This window comes from Artemia franciscana, chromosome 9, assembly GCF_032884065.1.
Source record: "Artemia franciscana chromosome 9, ASM3288406v1, whole genome shotgun sequence".
Lineage (NCBI taxonomy): Eukaryota > Metazoa > Arthropoda > Branchiopoda > Anostraca > Artemiidae > Artemia > Artemia franciscana.
This window is the reverse complement of record NC_088871.1, coordinates 46250618-46275405: the sequence shown is the minus strand read 5'-3', so window position 1 is coordinate 46275405 and position 24788 is coordinate 46250618. Positions and strand designations below refer to the sequence as shown.

Below are 24788 nucleotides of genomic sequence, written 5' to 3'. Positions count from 1 at the left end.
TTCTGTCCATAGGTCAAACCATCACATCTTCATGGAAGTAGTTTATATATATATATATATATATATATATATATATATATATATATATATATATATATATATATATATATATATATATATATATATATATATATATATATATATATATATATATATATATATATTTTTTTTTTTTAGCATGATTTCTGCTATTTTTGTGTGTTAAGATTGGCAACCTTTACTCCCAAAAAACATTATAACTGTATATGGACGCTTTTCCATTACATATAGAATTCACAACTTTTAAATTTTTACAGAGTGGAGCCCATAAAAAATGATTTTTTTTTTTGTAAAAAAAAGATTAACAGAAGCAAACATTTTATTGTGGTTTGTTGGATTTTATGGATTTTATTTGATTTCACAAAGATAAAGATTTGTGTTTTATTGTCCGACATTAGCAGACAATTTGGACGGATCATTTCAAAATTGTTCTTAAATTGGTAAATGTTTAGTCACTACAATCAGTAATCAATCACAGGTTTCATCCAGGCGCCTCGCTACTGGATGACATTTGTCATTCGGCCACTGAAGTTGTTCACAACACTCCCAACATGTCATTCGGATTGCTTTCTTGACGGTTTATCTCAGGTTATCAATTGTGTCTGGGTTTTCCCCATACAATATTTCCTTTAAGGAGCCCCAGAAAATGTAATCTAGCGCACTAAGGGATGGGGGATAGGATGGCCATGCATTGTTAGTCCTCTCCAAATTCGGATACAAAGAAAGTGTTTCTAGTTTACAATATGCTCGCTTTTCGTCTGGTTGATTGCGTTTAGTCTTGCTAGTTGTAGTTTGTTGGCTTTTGTAACCTGGCTTTAGTCTGCAGTTAAAAAGTCTGCACTTCATAGAAAAATGGCTAATAATTACTGAGAATAATTGAGCGCACATGTTTGATGGAAATACTTGCTGCAGCAGCTATCGGACAAACCTGTGGGACGATTGTTCCAATCAATCCTTGACGTCTTGAACACAAACGGGCAGTCCTGCAGATACCTATGAGTCACAATGGCTTTCGTTTTTATTGAGCAAAGTTCCACTGTTTTAAAGCTTTTCGTCCAAATGTGCGATCATATGTCAAATAAGAATTCTCTCCCCCGAATATTCGGGTCGAAACTACTTCTTAACAAGAATAGATAACTTCCTTGTAAAATCTAGTTCCACATCCTTTTTGCTTTTTTCCGTCGAAAATTATGGAGGTGGTCCATCTTGGTGTCAGACAATACTTACAAGTTTCTTTTTTAACAAACCGGGAAAAGAAAAAAATTTCTCTAGGAAACAAAATTCTATACGTTTGTTCCTCTTTTTACCCCCCCCCCTCCTTTGTATGTACTTGCGTCAGTTTCCACTTAGCCATATCAAACAATCAACTTCCATCTTCTCTGACCCAAGAATTTGAATATTTTTAAACGCACTACATAGACCTACAGGATTCAGAAATTTTTGCAAGTCTATGTTTCTTCTCTGATTTATTTATTTATTTTATTTATTTTTATTTATTTATTCAAAAAGAAAACACATAACAACAATAATAATAAAGATCCTAGAAGCGAACTTGTTAAGGACCAAAACAACAAAAAATTGTAAATGAAAAAGAGAGAGAAAAAAAAAATAAAAGAGAAAACAAGGGTAATTAAAGCAAATTGAACAAACATTAGATTTAGAGAACTAATTAAAATTAGGGCACTCTGGATACCTGGATAACGAATTGTTAAACTCACCCGCTAACTGAGACTTGGATTTTGAATCTTCTATTGGTTTCACAAGCGACGAGAACAAAGAGATCTCTTCCAAGACTTCCGAGTCCGTAAGTATTTTATAGCCACTATCCCTGAAAACATGAAAAAGTATGAAATTATGAAAGAATAAAATTTTTCCAAGATGGGTAATTTTCGGCGGAGTAGTTTTCCGTAAGGGGGATATCTGCTTGGGAGAGGGGATTTCTCCGAGGATGGAATTATCCACAAAGAGAACTTTCCGAATTTTCTTAAAATCAAAGAATATTACTGTAGTTAATCGGCTGGGAGGAGTTGAACTTTCCGCAGGGAGAATTTATACCTTGGAATTTTACTCATTGGCGAATTTCTCACAAAAAAATTTCTTTGAATTTCTATTGAGATTACAGCTAAATGCATAGAACAATACCTGACTGGTCGCTCGTAGAAATATACACATTGACAATCTGTTTATTCCACAAGACGAGTAAACCTTCAAAGGAGAGCTGCATCTCCTTAAGCTGCTGGGTGACATATATTTCAGCTGATTTTTTGCAAACATTATTCTTATTTGCACTAACTATTACCAAATACTTCTTTTCCCAAAAAATTTGAATAGCTTATTTTTTCCATTTTTTTGGAATAAATATAATTGACTTGACTTATTTGACTTAAGTCCCATCCGGCCTTTGTGGCTGTATTGGGGCTTCTTCTCTTCTGAACAAACGATGAATGTGGCAACGGTAGTTCGATCTATCTGGCGCTAGACGAAGCAGTTGGGGGAGGTTATTTGCCGGGAAGTTGTCGATCCATCTCTTACGAGGTCGGCCTCTGGGGCACGGGCCGTGAACCCGTCCTTCTAATGTGATTTTTGGGAGCTGGTTGGCCGACATTCACAGGATATGGCCAAGCCAGCGGAGTTTCTGGCTTCTGACCGCTCCATGATGGTGCGGGGACAACGGAGTAGTTTTCGGAGGTCTTTATTTGAGACTCGGTCAATGTAGGTGATCCCTGCAATGCGTCTAAGGCATTTAGTTTCAAATGCGGAGATTCTTTGCTCATCATCAGCCTTTATTGACCAGGTTTCACTTGAGCATAAAGCAATTGGGATTATGAGAGAGGTGAAGAGTCGCACCTTCAGAGAAGTTGACAGAGTCTTGTTTTTCCAGATTGGCAGAGGGTCTTGAAGCTGGTGCCTGACAGGCCAAGTCTTCGTTTGATCGATTTCAAGCAGTCGTTATCAGAAGTTAGGAGGCTCACTAGGTAGACGAAGGAGTCAACATTTTCTACTGGCTCTCCTTTTATTGTTAGCTGCACGTTTCTTGAAGTAGGGTCTCTAGACACCCGCATAACCTTGGTTTTGGCAATATAATATAATTGCATAAATTATAAGCATAATTGCAATTTGTTTAATTGATTGTTATGCAATATAGCTGTTTAATTGTTTGTTTGTAAATCTATTCAAATTTATCAGTTAACAACAATCCCTAGGAAAATGTTTTACATAGACCTTCTTTGTGATTTGACGTTCATTTACGAGAGAGAAAATTAAGGAGAAAATTACAATAGCGGCACTTTTACCCTTGAAATTAAGGGGAAAATTAAGATTAAACAGAAAGTTAAGGTGATTAACGTTTCAGCCTTGTAAGCTTTTGACAGAAAATTTCACTTTAGTGTAAAGGTAAATATATAACATCATTTACAACCCCATGAAACTCGTAAAATTCAAGCGAAATAGTGGTGGCGATTAATACTTTACTTATATAATAAATAACTATAATATAATACATGAAAAATTACCGATATCCAAGTTTTGTTAGGTAAAATTTACCACTTATCTTTCCAGTAATTTTAGCTTTAGACAAAAAATTACCATTTTTGAGACACAAACACAAAAAAAAAACTTTGAGAAAACCCTTTTAAGCTTGCTAAAATTTAAGGCATGAGGCTATGGGGGAAACTTAATACCATCTTGTGCTCTGCTCCAGGAGAATTCTGTGAAGAAAACGTTAAAAGATATAAAATACCGAATAATGTAGCCTAATATCCAGCCTTCACATGGCGTGGATATAATGTCATTATGTCTATATTCTATAATGTCAGAAAGGTTTTACGAAAAGTGAAGCTGTTAAGTCGTAAGGCCACACATACAAAAATTTAATATTCCAAAGAAACCGGGTTTCTCTGCATATATTTCTTTGAGTTTTCTTAAAAGAAAAAGGAATTGTTCAGTTTAAAAACAGTTTTATTTACTTTCAGAATGATTCCTAGCTTATTTTTGCTAGACTTTATCAAAGAATTTGATCACTACAGATCAAGTTTTTTTAGTGTTGGAATTCACAAAGGATTTCGTTAAAACGGCTGAAGTTATATTAAAACATAAAAATATAAATATATTAAAATATATCTAATACAAATAAATTGAAAAATATATGCATATTAAATTTTATATTAAAGTTGTATTATAATACAACTTTACAAAAATTTTGTAGAATCTAAATGAGCAGGTTATAAGCCGTTTCCCCCTCTCTACCCTAAAAATGTCATTGCTAACAAGATCTAAGTTGTGTCCAGGACAAGAGTAACAATAAGATAAACGTTCTTCCTTGACAACAGCTTACCTTTCTGGTTTTAAATATTGTCCAGTACTCAAAGTTGGTCCCAAGGAGTTGAAAATTACGTCGATTGATCGTGGAAGAATACCAATATCTTCGGTAGTACCCTACAATAGATTTGTTATTACTAATTTATTTATTGCTAGTTATTTTTATTTAATTTCACTTCCATTATGTTTTATTTTATTTTTTATTTACTGTTATTACTAATTTTACTAATTTGTCAGTAACTCAATAGACCTTACCGGCTCAATAAGTGATATCTTAAGGGTAACTAAAAATAGAAGTTCAAAGAAGATGTAGCTACAAAAATTACAGACAACAGAGTTCATATTCAATTTCTATTCTTATTTCTTTACATATATATATCATTTGCACAAAGGACACCGACAAAACCTCTCGAAGCTGTGCGGCTGCAGTGATATCTTACCATTGTGGAGTGAGTGAAATGTTGGCCTCTTCCAAGTTCCGATCATATTACCACCGCAGTGTGTGCTTTGATCGGCCTATCTTCGTCTCCTTTTAGGCTACCACTGATACTCTCTTGAGGGAAGTCTGTCTTCGGGCATGCATAGAACATGACCCAAATATGTCATCTTCGTTTCTTCATAACTTCGGTCACTAGGGGCTGGTTCGTTTTCAGCCGGATTTCCCTATTATTATTTTTCTGATGCCAACTAAATTTGAGGATCCTTCGAAGGCAAATGTTTTCGAATCCAAGGATACGTTTCTCCAGTTGTTGGTTCAGTCTACAACATTCACTGGCGTACATAAATATAGAAAGCACATTGCTGTTGAACAGGCAAAATTTTAAACAAAGTGAGTACTTGTTACTTCTCTAAATTGGTGTCAGTCTGTTGAAGGCCCCTGATTTTGCGGGGTATTCCATAATATTTGAGGATTTCCCATAAGATTTCTCTGTCAACCGAATCAAATGCCTTTTCTAGGTCAATAAAAAGAAGACACAGCTTTTATTCTATTCCTTAAGTTTTCAACCAGCATTCTCAGTGTGAAAATTAGGTCTGCACATGATCCTCATGTTCTGGAGGTCAGAATCCTCCAGGTCGGAAGCCGTGTTGTTCATCACGAAGATCTTGGAACAGTTTCTACTGTAGGCGCTCTAGTATAATAATTGACAAAAGTTTACTAGATATCGACACTATGTTAATGCCTTTCCTGTTGCCACAAACAAGCGCGTCGCCTTTTTTGAAGAGCTTAATAATGGTTCCTTTCGTCCAGTCACTGGGCACTTTCTGGCCGCTCCATATCTGAGTTAGCAGCTCAACCCAAACTGTCATGCAGTCGCAGACTGAAGTTTTCAGGATCTCAGATGTAATGCCATCTTCTTCTGGCATTCTTCCGTTCTTCAGCTTTCTGACGGCGGCTATGATTTCTTCTGGAGACGGTGGACCTGTTAGGGTTGACTCCAATCATCTCATTGGTTAATCTATAGACTGTTTTCGAATCTCCCTTCTTTGCTGCTTCTTCCATCAAAGCTGCTTTGTGTTCAATAAATCGCCTCTTGTCGGCCCTAGCACTTTTCTTTACTTGTTTGTCTATTTTTCTACATGATTCTTGCAGAACAATCAATTCAGATGCGTCTGAAGCCGACAGCTTCCAGGTCCCTTCGGAGATTCATCTTTCTTTCTTTTTCTTCTAATAGCCTAATTTCTCCTCTTCAACTTCTCTGTGCTGGCTTTTCAGTTTCTCCCACATATTTTCGACATCATTATCTGGTTCTAATTTCGATTGCAGAGTTTCAAATCTATTTGAAAGTTCTAGCAGGAACATTCATGTTGTTTCCTTGTCGTTCAGTTTCTCAACGTTAAAGTGTTTGTGTATTGTCGGTTTATTGTTTTTCTGTGTCACTAACTTTAGATGGATCTTGGCAACCATGGGGCTATGGTCTAATTATATATATAGATATATATATATATATATATATATATATATATATATATATATATATATATATATATATATATATATATATATATATATATATATATATTGTCCTAAACGTCCGAAAACGGTGAATAACGACTTGACCGGTGGTTGTGAAATAAATCTGTGAAAAATCAAATATTTCAAAATGCTTTGTTTTTATCGACTATCTAAATTAGGTTTTGATTGATAGATTCTGGTGAAATATCTCAGATTCTGGACCATATGAATACATTTTATTTATTTGTCTTTCTTTGCTATTAATTTTTCTTTCTCTGTTACTATTTTTGCAACACCCTCGTTTTATTTGAATTGGTACGAAGGACTGGCATAACTGATATCCAGCCGTTCATTTTTCCAAGGATTATTTTTGTTTTGATTTTGTATTATATTGTATTGCGCTTATGTTAATAAAAATGTCTGAAAAAATTTCCTCAAATTAGAAGAATCCTGTTTTCAAAGAGGGGGGGGATAAACCCCTAGAACCTCCCATAGAAGGCTCTTTTGGGGTTGCCGCCCTGTGAAAAAAATCACTAGTTTCTAGAAAAATCATTAAATCAGCACATAAATCACTAGATTATTGAAGAAAATAACTAAATCAACCAAAAAATTACTAGAATTATAAAACTATTTATCAGTGTAAAGAGTAGCTATTTTGCTTCTTTACCATATTCTATACAGACGCATGAATGGGAAGGGTGTAAAAACACCCCCATAGGTGTGGAAAAATACCTTTAGATTGGTATTTTGGTTTTTCTCAAGCAAAAATTACCCTTGAAATTAAAAAAAAATACCTTTTCGCATCTTTATGCAGAGAATAGAACAAAAGCTTTGCTTCTTCCCTGTATTTTCCTGATTTGGTGCCTTGGGTTTATCCCCCTCAGTGATCTAATCAAAAAATTTACTTTTACTTTTTAATTTATTTCTTGTCTATTCGAAACCCCAGTTTTTCCCCCAACAAATATAGGAACTATTTTATTTTTACTCTATTTGAGCTAGCGCAATTACTGGACACCGACGATGATTTTGGAAATGACTTTTTTTTATATTTTTATGGAAAAAATTGTCCCGCACTTAACAAACTTTAATAAGCATCGGTCTTATTGTTTCTTTATAAGAAAGATTCAAAGAAAATGTTTTTCTCCCAATATATTTCCGTTTATTACTGACAATTAATAAAAAGGAACTTTTCCAGAAAATAAGTTTTTCAAGGAAAGTAAAGAGCTCCATTAAACCAAAAATGAAAAAATTAAAATCAAATCATTTACCAAGCGTAATACCATCAGCAAATCAGCAAATCAGCAAAGTAAATCCAAAACGAGCAGAAATTACAATTAATGACCGAGTCAAACAACCCTCATGAGTTCTCGTGCGTACCCTCATGCTCGAGGCTCACAACCCCTATGCCTTCTCAAGGCTAGGACATTATTTGCACTCTACTGAAAAAAATACAGATGAATGTACAGTGCCAGTTTAATATACATATGCTCATATTTATTCTTTAAAATCTTAATAATGTTTTATTTATTAAAGTCATTAAAGTGGAAGCATTTAATTTTTTTTTCTGTTAAGTGCAAATTATGTTTAGGCCTTGAGTAGGCATAAGGGTTGTGAATCCCTAATCATGTTATTTTCAGCTCGTCTTGAGTTTGACTCGGTTATTTATTGTAATTTCTGTTCGTTTTGGGTTTCGTTTATTTATTGATGCTGATTTGTGGTAGTTTTACACTTGGTAGATTATTCAGTTCTATTTTTGCTCATTTTTGGTTTAATGGAGTTGCTTACTTTTCCGTAAAAAAAATTATTTTATGGAATTTTTTTTTTAGTTAATTGCCAGTAATACACAGAAATATATTGAGAGATAAATATTTTCTTTGGAACTTCTTTCTATTATAGAAATTTAATAAAAAAAAACTAATTTTTTTAGCTGAAAGTAAGGAGCGACATTAAAACTTAAAACGAACAGAAATTATTCCGTATATAAAATGGGTTGTCCCCTCCGCAATCCCTCGCTCTTTACACTAAAGCTTTTAATTGTTTTAAAAAGTAGAATTGTGGTAAAGAGTCAAACTTTAGCGTAAAGAGCGAGGGATTGCGGAGGGGACAACCCATTTTATATACGGAGTAATTTCTGTTCGTTTTAAGTTTTAATGTCGCTCCTTACTTTCAGCTAAAAAAAATAGTTTTTTTTTATTTCATTTCTGAACGTTTTTGAATTAATGCATGTTTGGTTTTGGCTCTCCGCAGATAAATTATTAAAATGAAATTTGTATATTAATTCTTTTTTTGGCTAAATGGCTTTCTCTTAGTTTTGATCAGACGATTTTGAGAAATAAGGGGTGGAGAAGGAGGTCTAGTTGCCCTCCAATTTTTCGGTTGCTTAAAAAGGCAACTAGAACTTTTAATTTTTAATGAACGTTTTTATTAGTAAAAAATATACGTAACTTATAAATTAGCAACTTACGTAACAAACTTTCATAATCTTATATTTTTATTATGTATACAAGGGGGTTTGTATCCTCGTTAATACCTCGCTCTTTACACTAAATCTTAAGTTTTGTCCCAATTCTTTAAGAATGACCCCTGAATCAGTAAGGCCGTAGAATAAATAGTTGAAATTACTAAAAATACTTTAGCATAAAGAGCGAGGTATTTATCTCCTCCTAAATACCTCGCTCTTTATGTTTTAAAGTATTTTTAGAACCCCTCATATGCGTAATAATCTCTGTTCGTTTTAAGTTTCAATGCTACTCCTTCCTTTCATTTGAAAAAACGTTTTCATGTTTATTTTTCATTGTTTTCTTATAGTAATGCTAGAAAATCATGCGCCCTTTTCCTTGAATTTTTCTTCCCCCATGACAGATTCCTCCAAGGAAAGATCCTCCAACATAGCCCCCTCCCCTCAGCCCCACCCCCTAAACAAAATAAAATCCCCCTGAAAACGTCTGTACACTTCCCAATAACCATTACTATATGTAAACACTGGTCAAAGTTTGTAACTTGCAGCCCCTCCCCCAGGGATTGTAGGGGAGTAAATCATCCCCAAATACATAGTTACTATGGTTTTCGACTATGCTGAACAAAATGGCTATCTCAAAATTTTGATCCGTTGACTTTGGGAAAAAATGAGCGTGGGAGGGGGCCTAGATGCCCTCCAATTTTTTTGGTCACTTAAAAAGGGCACTAGAACTTTTCATTTCCGTTAAAATGAGCCCTCTTGCGACATTCTAGGACCACTTGGTCGATACGATGACCCCTGGAGAAAAAAAAAAAAAAACAAACAAACAAATAAACACGCACCCGTGATTTGTCTTCTGGCAGAAAATACAAAATCCCACATTTTTGTAGATAGGAGCTTGAAACTTCTACAGTAGGGTTCTCTGATACGCTGAATCTGATGATGTGATTTTCGTTAAGATTCTATGACTTTTAGGGGGTATTCCCCCTATTTTCTTAAATAAGGCAAATTTTCTCAGGCTCGTAACTTTTGATGGGTAAGACCAAACCTGATGAAACTTATATATTTAAAATCAGCATTAAAATGCGATTCGTTTGATGTAGCTATTGATATCAAAATTCAAAATTCAATTTTCGGTTTGGTTACTATTGAGCCGGGTCGCTCCTTACTGCAGTTTGTTACCACGAACTGTTTGAAAATGTAACTTGTAAATGAATAAAAGTAATAATTTAAAATTTTTTAGAGTTTTGGTTACTATTGAGCCGGGTCGCTCCTTACTACAGTTAGTTACCACGAACTGTTTGATAATAAGACCAATGCTTATTAAAATCTGTCAAGACAGGGACATATTTTTTCCATGAAAATATAAAAAAGATCTCTTTCCAAATTGTTGCTTGCGTCCCAGTAATTAGACTGTAACTTAGGGTCGTTTTTCCATTTTTTAGATGGAAAACTGGAAAGAATAATCCTGGAAAAATTACACAAAAGTTTTTCTTCTGTGAATCAAGGTGTTCAGGGTATATATTTTTGGAGGGGGTGGGGTTTACTGACTGTTATTTTATGTCTGAAATTCCTCTCACAAAGCAAAGTTTGGTGTACTAGTACCACGCATTAAAACTGATAACCATAGAAAAGGAATATAAGTTGATACCACTAATATGTGTGTATAGTTTTGGATTCGGTCAAATATGCTGAACAAATAGTTATCTCAACATTTTGATCGAACAGTTTTTGGGGAAAAGGGGAGCTGTGAGGGAGACTGGTTGCCCTCCGATTCTTTTTGTCACATAAAATATTGCACTAGAAATTTTAAATTTTAAAGTTCAATTTAAATGAGCCCTCTCCTGGTGTTCGTCACCTGGCGAATGTCCAAAAATGGTGAATATCGACTTGACCGGTGATTGTGAACAAATACCTAATACGTCAGTGAAAGATCAAATATTTCATTACATTCTTGTGCGTTCGAACCCTCGCCCGTGTGTGTCGACGATCACAGTTTTGCTCTGGCCTCTGGTGAATATCCAAAACAGAGAATAAAACAATCTTATGAATGTCCAAAAGAGAGGAAAAAACACCCGTTCTTCAAACCAAATCCTTATCTCTAATTGAGAGATAAGATAGGGATATGAGGGATAACAAATCCAATCTTTGCTTGGATACAGTCAGCTTTGTCTGACTAATGCAAAGTTTGTGTCAGTCTTTTGCAAAGTCTGATAGAGACAGCAACGTTAATTAATTTTTTCCCCCGATACCCCGATTTGTACAGAATGGATTCTCCAGTGAATCATCCGCTTTATTTAAAACAAATAGATTAAAATTTATTTAAAACATTAATAGCAGGCAAATGAGAAGACATTCTTTTTATTTTTTCAAAAATAGTTTTAGCAAATAGTAAAATACTTTTTGAAGTCGTTTCTGGTAAAATTAAGTGAAAAACACCTTTAGATTACTGACGATTAAAACTTTTTTGACGTTATAAATATTGCAATCTAATAATGGTAGAGAATTCAGTAATCAAGTCATATCCTAAACTTGCGCTATTACATTGAACTAGCTTTCATGGTGTCAACATCTAAACTAATCGGATTATTTTTCATTTTCAACCTGATTGCCTGAGCTATGAATTTTAATCCCACTTGCTAGATATCGCAGTATTTGGCAAAATACCAGTTTTAATTAAAACTTGTGTGATAGTTTATCAAGAGGCAATCACGCTGCGATAGAGGTGGCAAGAGAAAGGTAAGCAGAAGGGGGGGGGGGGTGAGTGAGTTGGTAGCAAGAGCCTTGGTACCCACCGAGCATACCCCTTAAATTGCGGGGACAAGGTAACCAACCCTCAACACTTCCCTTACTTTTCTCGTAAGGAAACCACCAATAAAATGGGTGATAACCTAGTGCGGAATGCAGTGCTGAATTTTATCTCAAGAGCTATGATAGCAGGTGTGAAAATAAATGTTTTTACTAGGCGAGGACTCGAGTTTTTCAGCCGTGAAGCGATTTTAGAAGCAAAAGAGATTATCTATCGCAAGTCGGAATTAGGGGAACGTGTAATAAAACACGTAAAGGACGAGGATAACTCGATGGACATTGCGAAGAAGTTCGCTCGCTGTGCCAAAGAAAAGAGACAGCTTCCTGAGTTCGTTATTTTGAGCTGTTGCTGACAACGGGGTTGTCAGGCAACAGGGTTGCCTGAAGGCAACCTTGTTGCTGCTCAAGCTAATGAGTCTACTCCTTCTCCTCCGTCTTACTCAGTAGTCTTAAAAAAAACCTCCTCCTACCGTTGTTACCGCAGAAGAAAGGAAAAACTTACTGTCGAATATTTGTGGTGACTAATGTTTAAAGAATTGCCTGTGGCAGGAATCGAACCTGCGACCTTCCGGACTAAGTCCGCTGCATCTCCCGCTGTGCTAAACAGGCTTATATTTGTGGTGATGCTTTGAATGATGACGATTTTGAACTTTGCAGAGGGAAGTACGAATGGCGCCTCGTAACTAAGAACAAATCTAAAGCAGCAGTACTAGCAACATCTATTAACAAAAAATCGCCTGAAACACTGGCAAGCGTTAAAACTCCCACTTTCATCGGTATGATCAAGTTTGTCCCAGCTCATATTAATGGTGACGCGCTTAAGAGAATTATACCGAATTGTGAAAAAGTTGATCAATGTGGTAAAACCAGATCCTTCAAATTATACTTCTCATCCCGCCAGTATCTGAACCACGCCATGAAAAACCCTCCTAAAATTGACTTGGAGCGGTACCCCGTCGAGGAATTTATCTTTCTCCCAAAGCGCTGTTTTAACTGCCAGAATTTTGGTCATATTTCTGCTACCTGCTCTAGCCAGCAAATTTGCCCTCGATGCGGAGAAGGAGGTCATGGCTCTAGCCCCGACCAGTTCTGTGGAAACCCTATAGCATGCGCCCTCTGCAAATCAAAACGCCACACTTGCCATTCCTTCAAGTGCCCCACAATAATAAAAATCATCAGTGAGCTGAAGCGGCCCAATGTCTAATAGCCCAGCCTGTGTCCAAATTACATCATGGAACATGAACGGAGGAGTCCCCAACAAACTTGCCATAATTCAAAAATATTCTGCAGACTGTAACATTATGTTTATACAAGAACATATGCTCTCTCCTCACAATATTTCTCTCCTAAAGTTCTCACACGAACTTACTTTTTACTTCGAGCCCGCAAAAATTCGGTCTTTCGGACGCCCCTCCGGTGGCTTGGCAATCATTTGCCACCCGTATATTGAAAGTAAGGTGTTATTTACGCATGATCACTTCTTGGCTATATCTTCCGGCAGTATCGCATTCTTCAACGTATATCTTCCTACAAACTACCATGATGACAAATCGGAGCGAAAGTTTATGAACGCAGTTCGCGAACTAGCAAAGTGCCTGAAGTCTGTGACCCAGAGAGATTTGCATTGCGTAGACATGGGGGACTTCAACTGCAACCTGCTTGACAGCACGTGTGCCCGTAGTCAGCTTTTAAACGGCATCTTTGATGACAAACTTATCATCCTCCCAAAAGACAGTGATTACTCCTTCGTTCATAATTCTGGGTCCGTTTCAAACATTGACCATACGGCCTGCTCTAAGAATATTAACGGAAGTGTAACTATTCTAAAAGACGCTGTCTTCGCTGATCACTTATCCCTACTAGCATTTCTAAGCATAAAACCAGCTCTGCGTCAACCCAAGAACGACAAGTGGAAAGTAGTAAGTGAATGGGATAAAATTAATACTACTTTGTATCATCAGGTGATGAACTCACTTCTTGTAAAGATACGAATCCCCTTCCATTTACTCCAAGTGAATTCGAATTATGATCCCGCGGATGCGAGAGTACTCATAATATATTTTGTGCCGAGATTACTCACTCGCTTCTCGTAGCTGAAAAAAAAGCAGTTCCTACCAGAAAGGTTAAAATGAAAACAGAAATTCACAAATTCTCGCAAAATCCAGCTCTAGTTAAGTGTTGCAACGATGCTAAGTTTTGGTTTAGAATCTGGCAAGATTGTGATAGGCCCAAATCCGGTCCTGTTAACTCTGTCCGTTTATGGACTAAACGAAAATTTGACAAGCAACTGAAAGCTCATCGTACCAAATTAAAAGAAGAGTACTCCTCCAGAATCGTAAGTGACCCAAAACTAATCTGGAAAGCCCGGTGACCGGTCGCCGGAAAACCCGATGATTCGATTAGCGAAAAAGATTGGGAATCGTACTTTTCCAACGAATTCAGTGACCCCAACCCAAATACATCTAATCCCTTCGCAAACCGGCTAGAATCGGTATTATCCAGCCAGTGTGTCCCTGATTTTGTCGTTACTTACGGAAGCGTACATGAAGCTATTTTAAAGCTGAAGAAAAATCATTCCCGTGGTGTAGACGAACTGTGCGCGCTAAATCTGCTACACGGTACTACTATGCTTATTGAATATCTGACGCTGCTATTCCAGATTTTTTTGACCACTGGTATAGTGCCTGACTATTTTTGTGTCGGTTTATTCTCGCCTATCCTTAAAAAAGGGAAACCAACAGGCCAATGCTCTTCGTACAGGCCAATCACTGTTGCTCCAGTGCTCTGTAAAGTTCTAGAGATCTTAGTCTCAAAAGAAATTCAATATTCGTGCCGAATGCCTGACCACCAGTTCGGTTTCTGACCGGGTCTGGGTTGTGCTCACGTTCTCTTCAGTCTTGCCGCTATTCTAGCCGATTCTCACGAATCTGGTGACCCTATAGTGGTTGGTGCTTTTGATGTGAGTAGAGCGTTTGATTCGTCGATTCACGCTCAGGCCCTTTTAGCCGCTTACCAACAAGGTGTAAACCTCCGTGTCACTAGCGTACTGTACGATATGTATTGCCGTTTAAAAGCGCGTATTAAAATAGGTAACCACATCACATCAGTGGTTGTTCCAGTAAAGAAAGGTGTCCGCCAGGGTTCATTATTATCCCCAAATTTGTACAATAACAGTATTTTAAATGCCCAGACATGTGTAAATGTTTCATGTATCTCCAAGAATATAAATGTGTCGCTACTTACATACGCGGACGATCTATTAAATCTAAGTCGGTCTATTAGGGGTCTACAATCGAATTTCTCGATCCTGCATGATGAATACCGAAAAATCGGCCTGGCTTTCAATACTTCTAAATCTGCAGTTTTTTTTTTCAACGATAGTCCTTCTCAGCCTGAACACCTCCTACTGGGTAGCGAGTCAATTACCGTTTCATCTCACGTCGTGTATCTGGGTTTACCCATAGGTCGTAACCTTAATGAAACTCGTCTACTGCTCGTCAAACACGTCGAGAAAAAACTCCGCACCGCGTATGGGTCTATCGTCGCCAACAGACTCCTCTAATGCCGAAAGTATCTCGCGAATATGTATAACGCTGTCGCACTGCCGCATATTCTATATATCGCGCCATTTTGGAATTTATTAACTGACGCCCAAAAACGCAAGCTCCGGTCCCTTTATTTTAGGTTCGCGAAGTTCCTGCTGCGATGCCCCTTGTGGACGAGAAATACTTATATGATTGATAAACACAGGATTGCAGACCCCAGTATCGCGGTAAACCGGTTGATTTCTAATTTCCAGGCAAAATGGAACCACCCCTGGCTTAAACATTTCTACAGTTCTTGATTATGTATTTTTCCATGTTGTGTTTTAAATTTCTCTCCGTTTTTCTTCTCTTTTTTTTCTTTTATTTTTTTTTTCATTGTACTCCGTTTTGTTCGATGTGAAAAATACGGGTAATAAATATTTTACTTACTTACTTACTTACATAGTATGATTAAGTTTTTTAGACTTAGAGATGCTGCAGATAAAGTTAAAGATGCTAAAAATAGGTTGGATGTATTAATTACCAATGTTATTATTGAAAAAAAAACACTTGGTACATATTTTTTTCCATGTTTAGGAGTATATACATGGAATTTCTCACAAAAAAAATACAAATACCTGAGAAAGATATAGACCATCGTTTATGATAGGAAAATAGCATTAGACCAAAATGGAGTAGATCAGCCTTAAGAGAAGAACAGTGTGGGTTTAGGAAGGGTAGAGGTGTGGCAACCAAATTTTCACTCTTAGATTAAAAATTGTATACCAGATAAAATTATGAGAAAAATAAGTGCATAACTCAATTCATCCCCAAATGGAGTGCAGGATTATGGTAGCCTAGTAGTCACAAGCATTTTGAAACTGTGATATTAGTTTTGTCGAAATCTAATTTCCAAAATAAAAAGAGAATCAATGCTACAATACAAGGTGGCTGCTTTAGGCTACTGAGTCTCTACATTCCAGCTTTCCCATTACTAGCTTCAACTGTATGTACACCTTGATAGCTAGCTTCCCTTTTAAGATTCTTTCAACTGACGAATAAACAGTTTTGAGAGAATTTGGCTATTTGTGCACGATTTTGACAAACATTCACTTTTAATTGATGAACAGTGGATTAAGTAAAAAACTTGTCCACATGGACAAAGGATAAAAACGACTTAAATGTAAATTTTCACAAAGCGACATTTAAACTCAATGAGCTTTTTAGTTTGAAAAAGCAGCAGCGTGAGAAACAATACATCTCTTCTTGCAGAAGAGATGAGATACATACAGCTCATGAGAAGAAAAGGGATACATCACCAGGTAAAAAAAAAAAAGAATATCAAAAACAGTTCTTTTTTGTTTTGTAGTCGCTCTTTTTGTTTCTGTAGTTGCTTCCTGTTGGGTCCAGTTTCTTACAGCTCATTACCACATACTGTTTTATCAATCTTTAAACACAGATATCAGGTACCGGAGTAAGAAATAACGATCAATCGTTTGTAAAAAAAAAAAAAAAAAAAAAAAAAAAAAAAAAAAAAAAAAAAAAAAAATTCTGAAAATGATATAAAACTTCACAATAAAACAATCTGGAAATAATAACCGAATTTTTACTTTCGGGTATAATATAAAATTAAATGAAAAAAAACAAGTTTTTTAAATGAAAGTAAGGAGCAACATTAAACCTTAAAACGAACAGAAATTACTCCGTATATGAATGGGGCTTTTCCTCCTCAACGCCTCGCTCTTTACGCTAAAGTTTGACTCTTTCTCTTAACTCTACTTTTTAGAACGGCTACTTTTTTAACTCTACTTTTTAAAATCAGCAAAAAAAAAAAAATAAAATAAATAAAATCCAATGCCCTAATTTGAGCAGAATATCAATTCCGTAAAATTTCATTCACGTGCTTAACAGCTTTCCTAGACCTTAAAAAGATCATAGACGGCAGATGAACCACTCAATCAAGCATGGACGCCCTCCAACAATAATAGAGGGAGAGGGTCCCCAAGTGAGTAGTGGTGAAAGAAGGAGGAGGAAGGGAATATATTTGAAGATAAAAGCTTATATGCAAAATGAAATTCTCAAGGAAAAGAGAAAAGTACTTAATTCTTACATATCAAATGAAGCGAAATTCAACAAATATTTTCATGATGAAGATTCCTGGCAAAAAGATCAGTTCCTTTGAACGGTATTTATGTATTATACCGCCAACAGTCAAGAAGTGAAGTTAGGTTAACCCTAATGAAAAAATACCAAAACATGATGAAAATATAATACTTTGGAAACAAATTTAGGAAGTATATTTGCACATTAAGCTAGAGGGGGTAGCCTGACCAAAACTAACCTACCTCCTCCCCCTAGTGTGCAAATATTTAGCCCCTATTATGTAACTCTAATGTATTCTTCCACATATCTCTTGTTTTCCACTGAGCGTAAGCTAATTGTTTCTTAATACTGACAGATAAAACCGATTTATTTTCGGGTTTTACATAGCCTAAACTTGAGTGATGGAGGTATGATACATAAGCATCCTTTAATCTATAAGATTAATATAATCTGCCTAAAACCTTAGAGAAAAGAAAATCAGACTCAAAACTAAATTGCAGAAAATAAGAGAAAGTGGTGTCATCTTAAAGGGTCCATTTAATCTTTGAACAAAACGACGGTTATATTCTAAAAGAGTATAAAAAAAGTCTCAAGTGGCATGTTCATATAATTTATAGCTCGATAATAAAAATGTCTCCAAATTTATCACGAAATTCCCTTCCCCTCTCTGCATAGGTACTATGCTTTCCCTTTTTCATTTTAGAATATTGTTTTCAATTCTGGCTAAATCTCTTATGTTTTCAGACCTTTGAAAATTCAAAAAATATAGCAAAAGAAAACAAAATTTAAACTCACGGTTCAACTTTCTAAAATAACCCTCTTTGCATCGATAATCAGAACAGGGTTGCCACTCAGCTGGTTTTTTTGGTGCCACTTTGGGTGGCAAAAATGATGTTACTTTTGTATAAAAAATGTCATTTTCCAAAAATTTGCCACTTGCAATGCTTAGCATCGCTCGCGCTGGTACCAACAAGCTTTTCGAATTTAAAATCTTTGTCAATCCGCTTGGGATCACCTTTGCGCGGTTTTCCTCATCTTTAAATTTCAAACATGAAAAATTGGCTTTAATTCCATCTATCAACTACAAAAAAGTAATATTGATTTTATTCAGGAATCAGAATCAGGAATCATTCACTTATAGAATCAGGTAGTGCTGATTCTCCGCTTTACACAACACTTCCACTCTAGTCAACTTTCAAGCCCCCCCCCCCCACTTAAATCCCTCTAAAGCGCAAATGGTGCTTACTGTATAAAACAAGAATTCGTCCCACGGAGTACTTTTTTCTCTTTCTTTTTTCTGAAGAGTCTTTGCTCATAGCGCAAAAAAGAAACGAAAAAAGAAAAAGCCTTCCGTTTTTTTTTCTCTTGAGAAAAAGAAAAAAAGGGACAGTAATACTCGTCTACGCTGAGGGCTTTTCATCCAGTTTTCCACAAAATGGAGTCACTGGATTATTACAGTGCATTCGGGTACTTGAAACTTTTCTTCTCTCTGATAATACTGAACAGAGTGCCACGATCATAGATCGCAGCTATTGATGGCCCTATGATAAATACATCTAATAGTCGATCAGATATTAACCATTTCAAATAATTTATTTGGCAAAACATTAGGATATCCTTCTACTGAGGTATATGAGAGACAAAACTTAAGAAAATTATGAATTATTACACTCAAAACTTCGTGACCAGGAAATAGCTAAAAGCAGGAAGTACGTCCAATCCTTTTTTGGTGACAATTGACCTACAGGTTTCCAAAGTGGCTGTTATTTATGATTAATGTGATAACGATGAAGCATAAGGTTTATGGTTAATATGAAGGAGCATAAACAAAGCAATATAGCGTTTCCGAATCTGAAAACAGAGAGACGGAAAAATGAAAGAAAAGGAACATCGATGCTTCTGCATTCAAAGTTTTCCTTCCATTTTTTATTTATTTATTTTCTTTTTTTGAAAAAATTTCTTTTTGGTAAAAAAGCACTTTTAAAAAAAAAATTCTACTTTTGCTAAAAAGTGTCACGTTTCCCGACAAGCGCCACTTAAAAAAAAGAGCCAAAGTGGCGCGAAAGTGTCAGCCATGGTAACCCTGGGTTAGAATTACACTAAACGTAAACCTGTTGAAATAAAATTCTTTACCAGGAGTCACAAGAGAATCTTTGATGAAATGGTATAATCTTATAAACATTATGCTTTTACTAGCATAGGAAGAAAGGTTAGTAATTCAATGATCTATGTCTGGTTTTTGATGTGTATTAAATAATTGAGACAAAAACTTTGGAAAGAAGTAAAAAAAACTTGTGTCAAATTAACTCAGATTAAGAGTTACTAGGGATGGATTGTCACTTATGATAAATCCCTAGGGGTGGCAGTAGTCAACGAAAGGAAATTTTTGAGGAGCCAACTTTTTTTTCGAGAAGGCAGATTTCTTAGGAAATCCTAAAAAATTCGGGAATAGTGGAAGCACTGGTGTTTTCAGATAAAATCTGCCAAAATTTTTTAGTAGGCCATGAAAACTGTCAAGTAGCATTACTACTATGCCACCCCACCTTTTTCGTGGCGGAACACAACTTGTAATTTGACAGCTTTTCTTTTAACAGAAATTATTTTTATATGTAAAAAATAGTATTTTCAGACAAAATCTTGCAACAAATTTTACCAGGCCATGAAAACTGCAAAGTAGCATTGCTGCTTTGCAACCCGACTATTTGCACAGCGGCATAACATACAGTACTTGATCTGGGCAATAAACAGAAACCAAAATCAATGCCCTCATATGTTTTTTGCGTCATACAAACAAAAATATTGAAGGAAGATAGCCAAGTGTTGTTCGCTACTGTTCTCCCAAGCGTTAAATTTAAACTAATCAAAAATGTGGGCAAAGCTATGATTAAGCTAAGTAATTATGAATTTATTTAATCTAAAACCAACAAAATTTTCTGAAAAATAACAATGGTCAAACCAGGTTTTGTTCGTCAAGAGCTAGTAATTTAGGAGTACTTCAACAAGTACATCATACATATATTAAGGTTAACGTAAGGAGAGCGCCAATAAGAAACAAAAAATCACTAAGTTACAAAATGAAAGAAGAATATGTTTGAAAACAATCATGTGTATAAAAGCAGTCAGAATTCTAGAATAAATGGTTATCTGAATAATTTCGTAGGTCTGTCCTTTGTCAGAAAAAAAAACATGCAAAAACAAGGAAGTTTTCCTTTCCCAACCTCTTTGTCCCTTCAAAGAGGCTAAAAAACATTAATAATGATAATAAATCAACTGTTACTTAATTACTATAACATAAACTACTGTCAAAGCCTAACTACTTAAAGTGTACTGTAACTACAAATGTCAAACAGTTACAACAGATGGCTCACAAAATAAATACATTGACCTATCCTGGCATTAATCTTGGTAACTATAAATGTCAAAGATTTATAACATGGCTCACAAAATAGAATATTGACCTATCCTGGCTTTAATCCTGACAACTAAAAATGTCAAAGAGTTACAACGTATGGTTCATAAAATAGAATATTGACTTATCCTGGCATTAATCCTGGCAACTACAAATGTCGAAAAGTTACAACATATGGCTCACAAAATAAACATATTGACCTATCCTGGCAACTACAAATGCCAAAGAGTCACAATATACGGCTCACAAAACAAACATATTGACCTAACTTGGCATTAATGCATAATGGAGATTTAATATCCCTTTTTTTCTGACTCTTTCTAGCCATTTCTCTCTTTATTGGGATTAAATTTTGTTCCCCTTCTTCTCTCTCTGTCACTCAGCTAAGTGTTTGACTAGTCAACCTGACATCGACATAAAAATAGATTTTTTTTTTCTTTATCCCTCCCCATACTCTATCTCTTTAAATGAGGTTAAATTTAATTACCAGCATTGTAAAGGTCTTCCCAGCACTAGTTGCTCCATATGTGAATACTAATGCATCCTCTCCATGTAAAAAATCGGTCACAGGCTCTAAAACGGCCTTGTCAAACACTTCCTTCTGCTTGGTCGTTTCTGGAAGCACTTCACTGAAGTTGAATCGATTTATTCTTTGATTGCCTAGTGACTGAATCGAAATTTCATTCCCTTGTGTTTGAAGGCACTTTGATTTGATTTCATTGGTTGGCCTGATTCTGACGAATACCTATAAGCATAGTAAAAATACACATCAATTTTTATGTTGCCATTTTTCTAAAGATGAACTTGAGGGTTGAATCGGATTAAAACTGAGGGTAGGAGTGTACAAACTATCCAACATTTGTAAATTAAATCAGTCGAGAGCAGGAAAGAGCGATTAATACCAGGTTTTTATCATTGAACCAGCTTAAAATTGAACAGAGGTACATACAAACCATATAACATACACAAATAAAACGACTTAGAAGTAGGGAAAAGTCGTTAATAGCAGGTCTGATTTTTGAATCAATTTAAACTTGAATGTAGAAATGTACAAACCATCCAAAATTTAAATTAAAAGGATCTAGAAGTAGGGGAGGTCGCCCAACACTTATAGAATATTTAATTCTTGAATTGGTTTAAAAATGAACACAGATAGGTAAAAACTATCCAAAATATCAAATTAATACGACTGGTCACTTTTCAGAAAAGTTGATTGTCTATCAAAGTGGAATATACTACAATGGTTGATCACAAAGGAGCATGAGTTTTAGAATAGAAAAGAAAAACAAAGCGAAGGAAAAGTGTTCTATTTCATTGATTAGGAAAATTCTTACACACTATCACTAAAATAGCATGGCCCCTCCTCTAAAAGCATCATGATAGTATTTCCAATATGCCTTCCTATTTGTCAGTCCTTTGCAGTACTGGAAAGGGGTAGTCAGAAATTTTTTTCCACTAGTGTTTGGGAGGTCAGCCTCTTGGACGAGTCTTATTAATTCTTCCTTCAAATGCAATTTTTGGTAGTAGGGCTGGGGACACACACTGGATGTGTCCTAACAATCGAGTGGGACATTCTAAGCGTTTTCCAAGATTTCCGGTTTCCCCCTCCAATTCTCCCAATGTCACCGGATCCGGTCAAGATTAAAAATAAGTTCTCTGAAACACGAGATCCTTCTAAATATCAAATTTCATTAAAATCTGATCACCCATTCGCAAGTTAAAAATGCATAATTTTTTCCATTTTTTTCCGAGTTATCAACGCCCCCAAACACCCCCAAAGAGAGATAATCCAGTAAGGTTATGTCAATTACGTATCTAGGACTTATTCTTCCCACCCCTAGGAGCTTATTCTTCCCACCAGGTATCATCACGATCTCTCTAGGCTACTCTAAGCGTTTTACGAAATTTCCGATTTCCACCTTCAACTCCCCCAATGTCACCGGATCCAGTCAGGATTTAAAATAAGAGCTCTGAGACACGAGATTCTTCTAAATATCAAGTTTCATTAAGATCCAATCACCCGTTTGTAGGTAAAAATACATCATTTTTTCTCATTTTCCGAATTACCAAATTAGGTCCCCCCACCAACTCCACCAAAGAGAGTGGATCCGTTCTGGTTATGTCAATCACGTATCTAGTACTTGTGGTTAATCTTCCCACTAAGTTTCATCCCGACCTCTCCACTCTAAGCGTTTTCCAAGATTTCTGCCCCCCCCCCAAATCCCCCCAATGATACTGGATCCGTTCAGGATTTAAAATAAGAGGTCTTAGTTACGAGGTCCTTTAAAATATCAAATTTCATTAAGATCCTATCACTCGTTTCTAAGTTAAAAATAACTTATTTTTCTATTTTTTTCATTAATCCTCCCCAGCTCCCCCAAAGAGAGCAGATCGGTTCCGGTTATGTCAATCACATATCTAGGACTTGTGCTTATTTTTCCCACCAAGCTTCATTGATCTCTCCACTCTCAGCGTTTTGAAAGATTTCAGGTTTCCCCTTCAACTCCCCCGAATGTCACCGGATCCGGTCTCAACATTTCCCAAAGTTTAACCTTAATACTCTTAGCTTTTTTAAATGTACCTGGAATCAAACACCCCCTACTTTTCTGGTGATGAATCCTGCATTGAAAAAGAGCAAATTGCATAATTTACAATCCTTACCCTGGGGGCTGTGAGGGGTATTGCATCCATGATGATAAATTTGCAAGACCTTTGGACAGTTTGGAACAAAATTGCCTTTTCAAAATTTTGATCAGTGATGAGAGAAGAAAGCATTTAGAAAGAGCGGTGGACTGGTTGCCCTCTGACAGTTCAATATCCCCTGGAATTGTCAGCTTAATACACTTTGCTCTTCCTCAGACATTGATGATATGTCTTTCTGACAATCAGCACGAACACATCGTATTTTATTACGTTTGGCATCCCTCTTCAGAGCTGTGGGGGTTTCTGTCATCCCGATAGGGTTTGTTAGTTCAAAATTGAGTATTTTGAACAGTATACCTAATTCAAATTTTGATCAAATATTTTGGATAAGGGGCAACTAAACAGGGCATGGGAGGGACTTGGTGGCCCTCAAAGCAATTTCCAGCATCCCCCTGAACATGTCCTGAGAGTTTCAAATCCAGACCCTCCGTCATTCTTCAAATATTGTAGATCCTCCTTTTTGATAAAGTGGATGCACATACTGCCTTTTGAACTAATATGACATGCCCCTCAACATTGTTCTCAAACTGATAGTCGACAAATTATTGTGACAGCTGAATCGTGAGTTTGCTGAATTCCGTTTTCTTTTGCTAATTTTAAAAACATTTTCTTAATGTTTAATCCACAATTATTGAACACCTGGTAGATTAAAGGAAATACAATCTTCTTTCCAAAAAAATTACATCCCCTCCCAAAAAAAATCCTCCTATAGAGATAAAATTTTGCTATGAACTATGTACAAGTTTGAGGAATTGAAGATTAAAACAGTAGTGACCCCAAAATATGATACATAAAAAATTGTACATTACTGCATATAGAGGGAGGAGTGTAGTGGGCTATCACTTTTAAATGAAAATACTTCAAAAAGTTGATTTTTTTTTCAATTAAGGTGGAGAAAAAAAAATAATATCGAATTCCCTGGAAAACCATAGACAACATTTGGTAGACCTAGGGCCGCCCATTGGGACTAGTTCATTGTCTTGGCCATTTTTGGATTTATCATAGGCTAATGGCCTTTGTGGCTGGCTGTGTTCCTCATTTGGCTTTTGTATGTGCTCCCTTTTACTAGGTTCCTTGGATCTCATTGAAAGCCATGATGAATCTATGACTCTGTTTTCAAATAAATTGAGTATATTTGAATAGTTTCGAAATTTTTGTTGACGGTATTGTAACCTTTATTCATACGCTCAATTTTTCCCCAAGAAAAACTAAGCTGTTTAACGTCATTTCCCGTGTTTGTTTGAACCATATCTCGATTTTGTGTTTTTAGAAAGCAGGGATGCCCAATTATTATTATTTTTGTTTTTTAATGTAAAGCTTAGACGGTATCATATCAAGGTGGCACCCAGAGGAGGGGAGGTGTAGGGAATGCTTAAGTGATAATACCTTAATTTTTGTTGAAAGCAAAGATACCAAACATTTAATTATTATTTTGTATTTAAGACAGAGACAGTATCCTATCAAGGTGGTATC

General features: G+C 35.9%; 1 protein-coding gene across 3 annotated transcripts in view; it reads right to left on the bottom strand.

The window, feature by feature from the left end:
- LOC136031481 (kinesin-like protein KIF20B) overlaps window positions 1-24788 on the bottom strand; it is a 106438-nt gene that overhangs the window by 72467 nt on the left and 9183 nt on the right. For 2 of the 3 annotated variants that reach the window (XM_065711112.1, XM_065711113.1), the window contains exons 2-4: window positions 21100-21357; window positions 4373-4473; window positions 1758-1867 (exon numbers count right to left, since the gene is read on the bottom strand). In XM_065711112.1, the coding sequence (XP_065567184.1) occupies window positions 1758-1867; window positions 4373-4473; window positions 21100-21357 (469 nt within the window). The remainder of the gene's footprint in view (window positions 1-1757; window positions 1868-4372; window positions 4474-21099; window positions 21358-24788) is intronic. The other variant, XM_065711114.1, reaches the window with a different exon arrangement.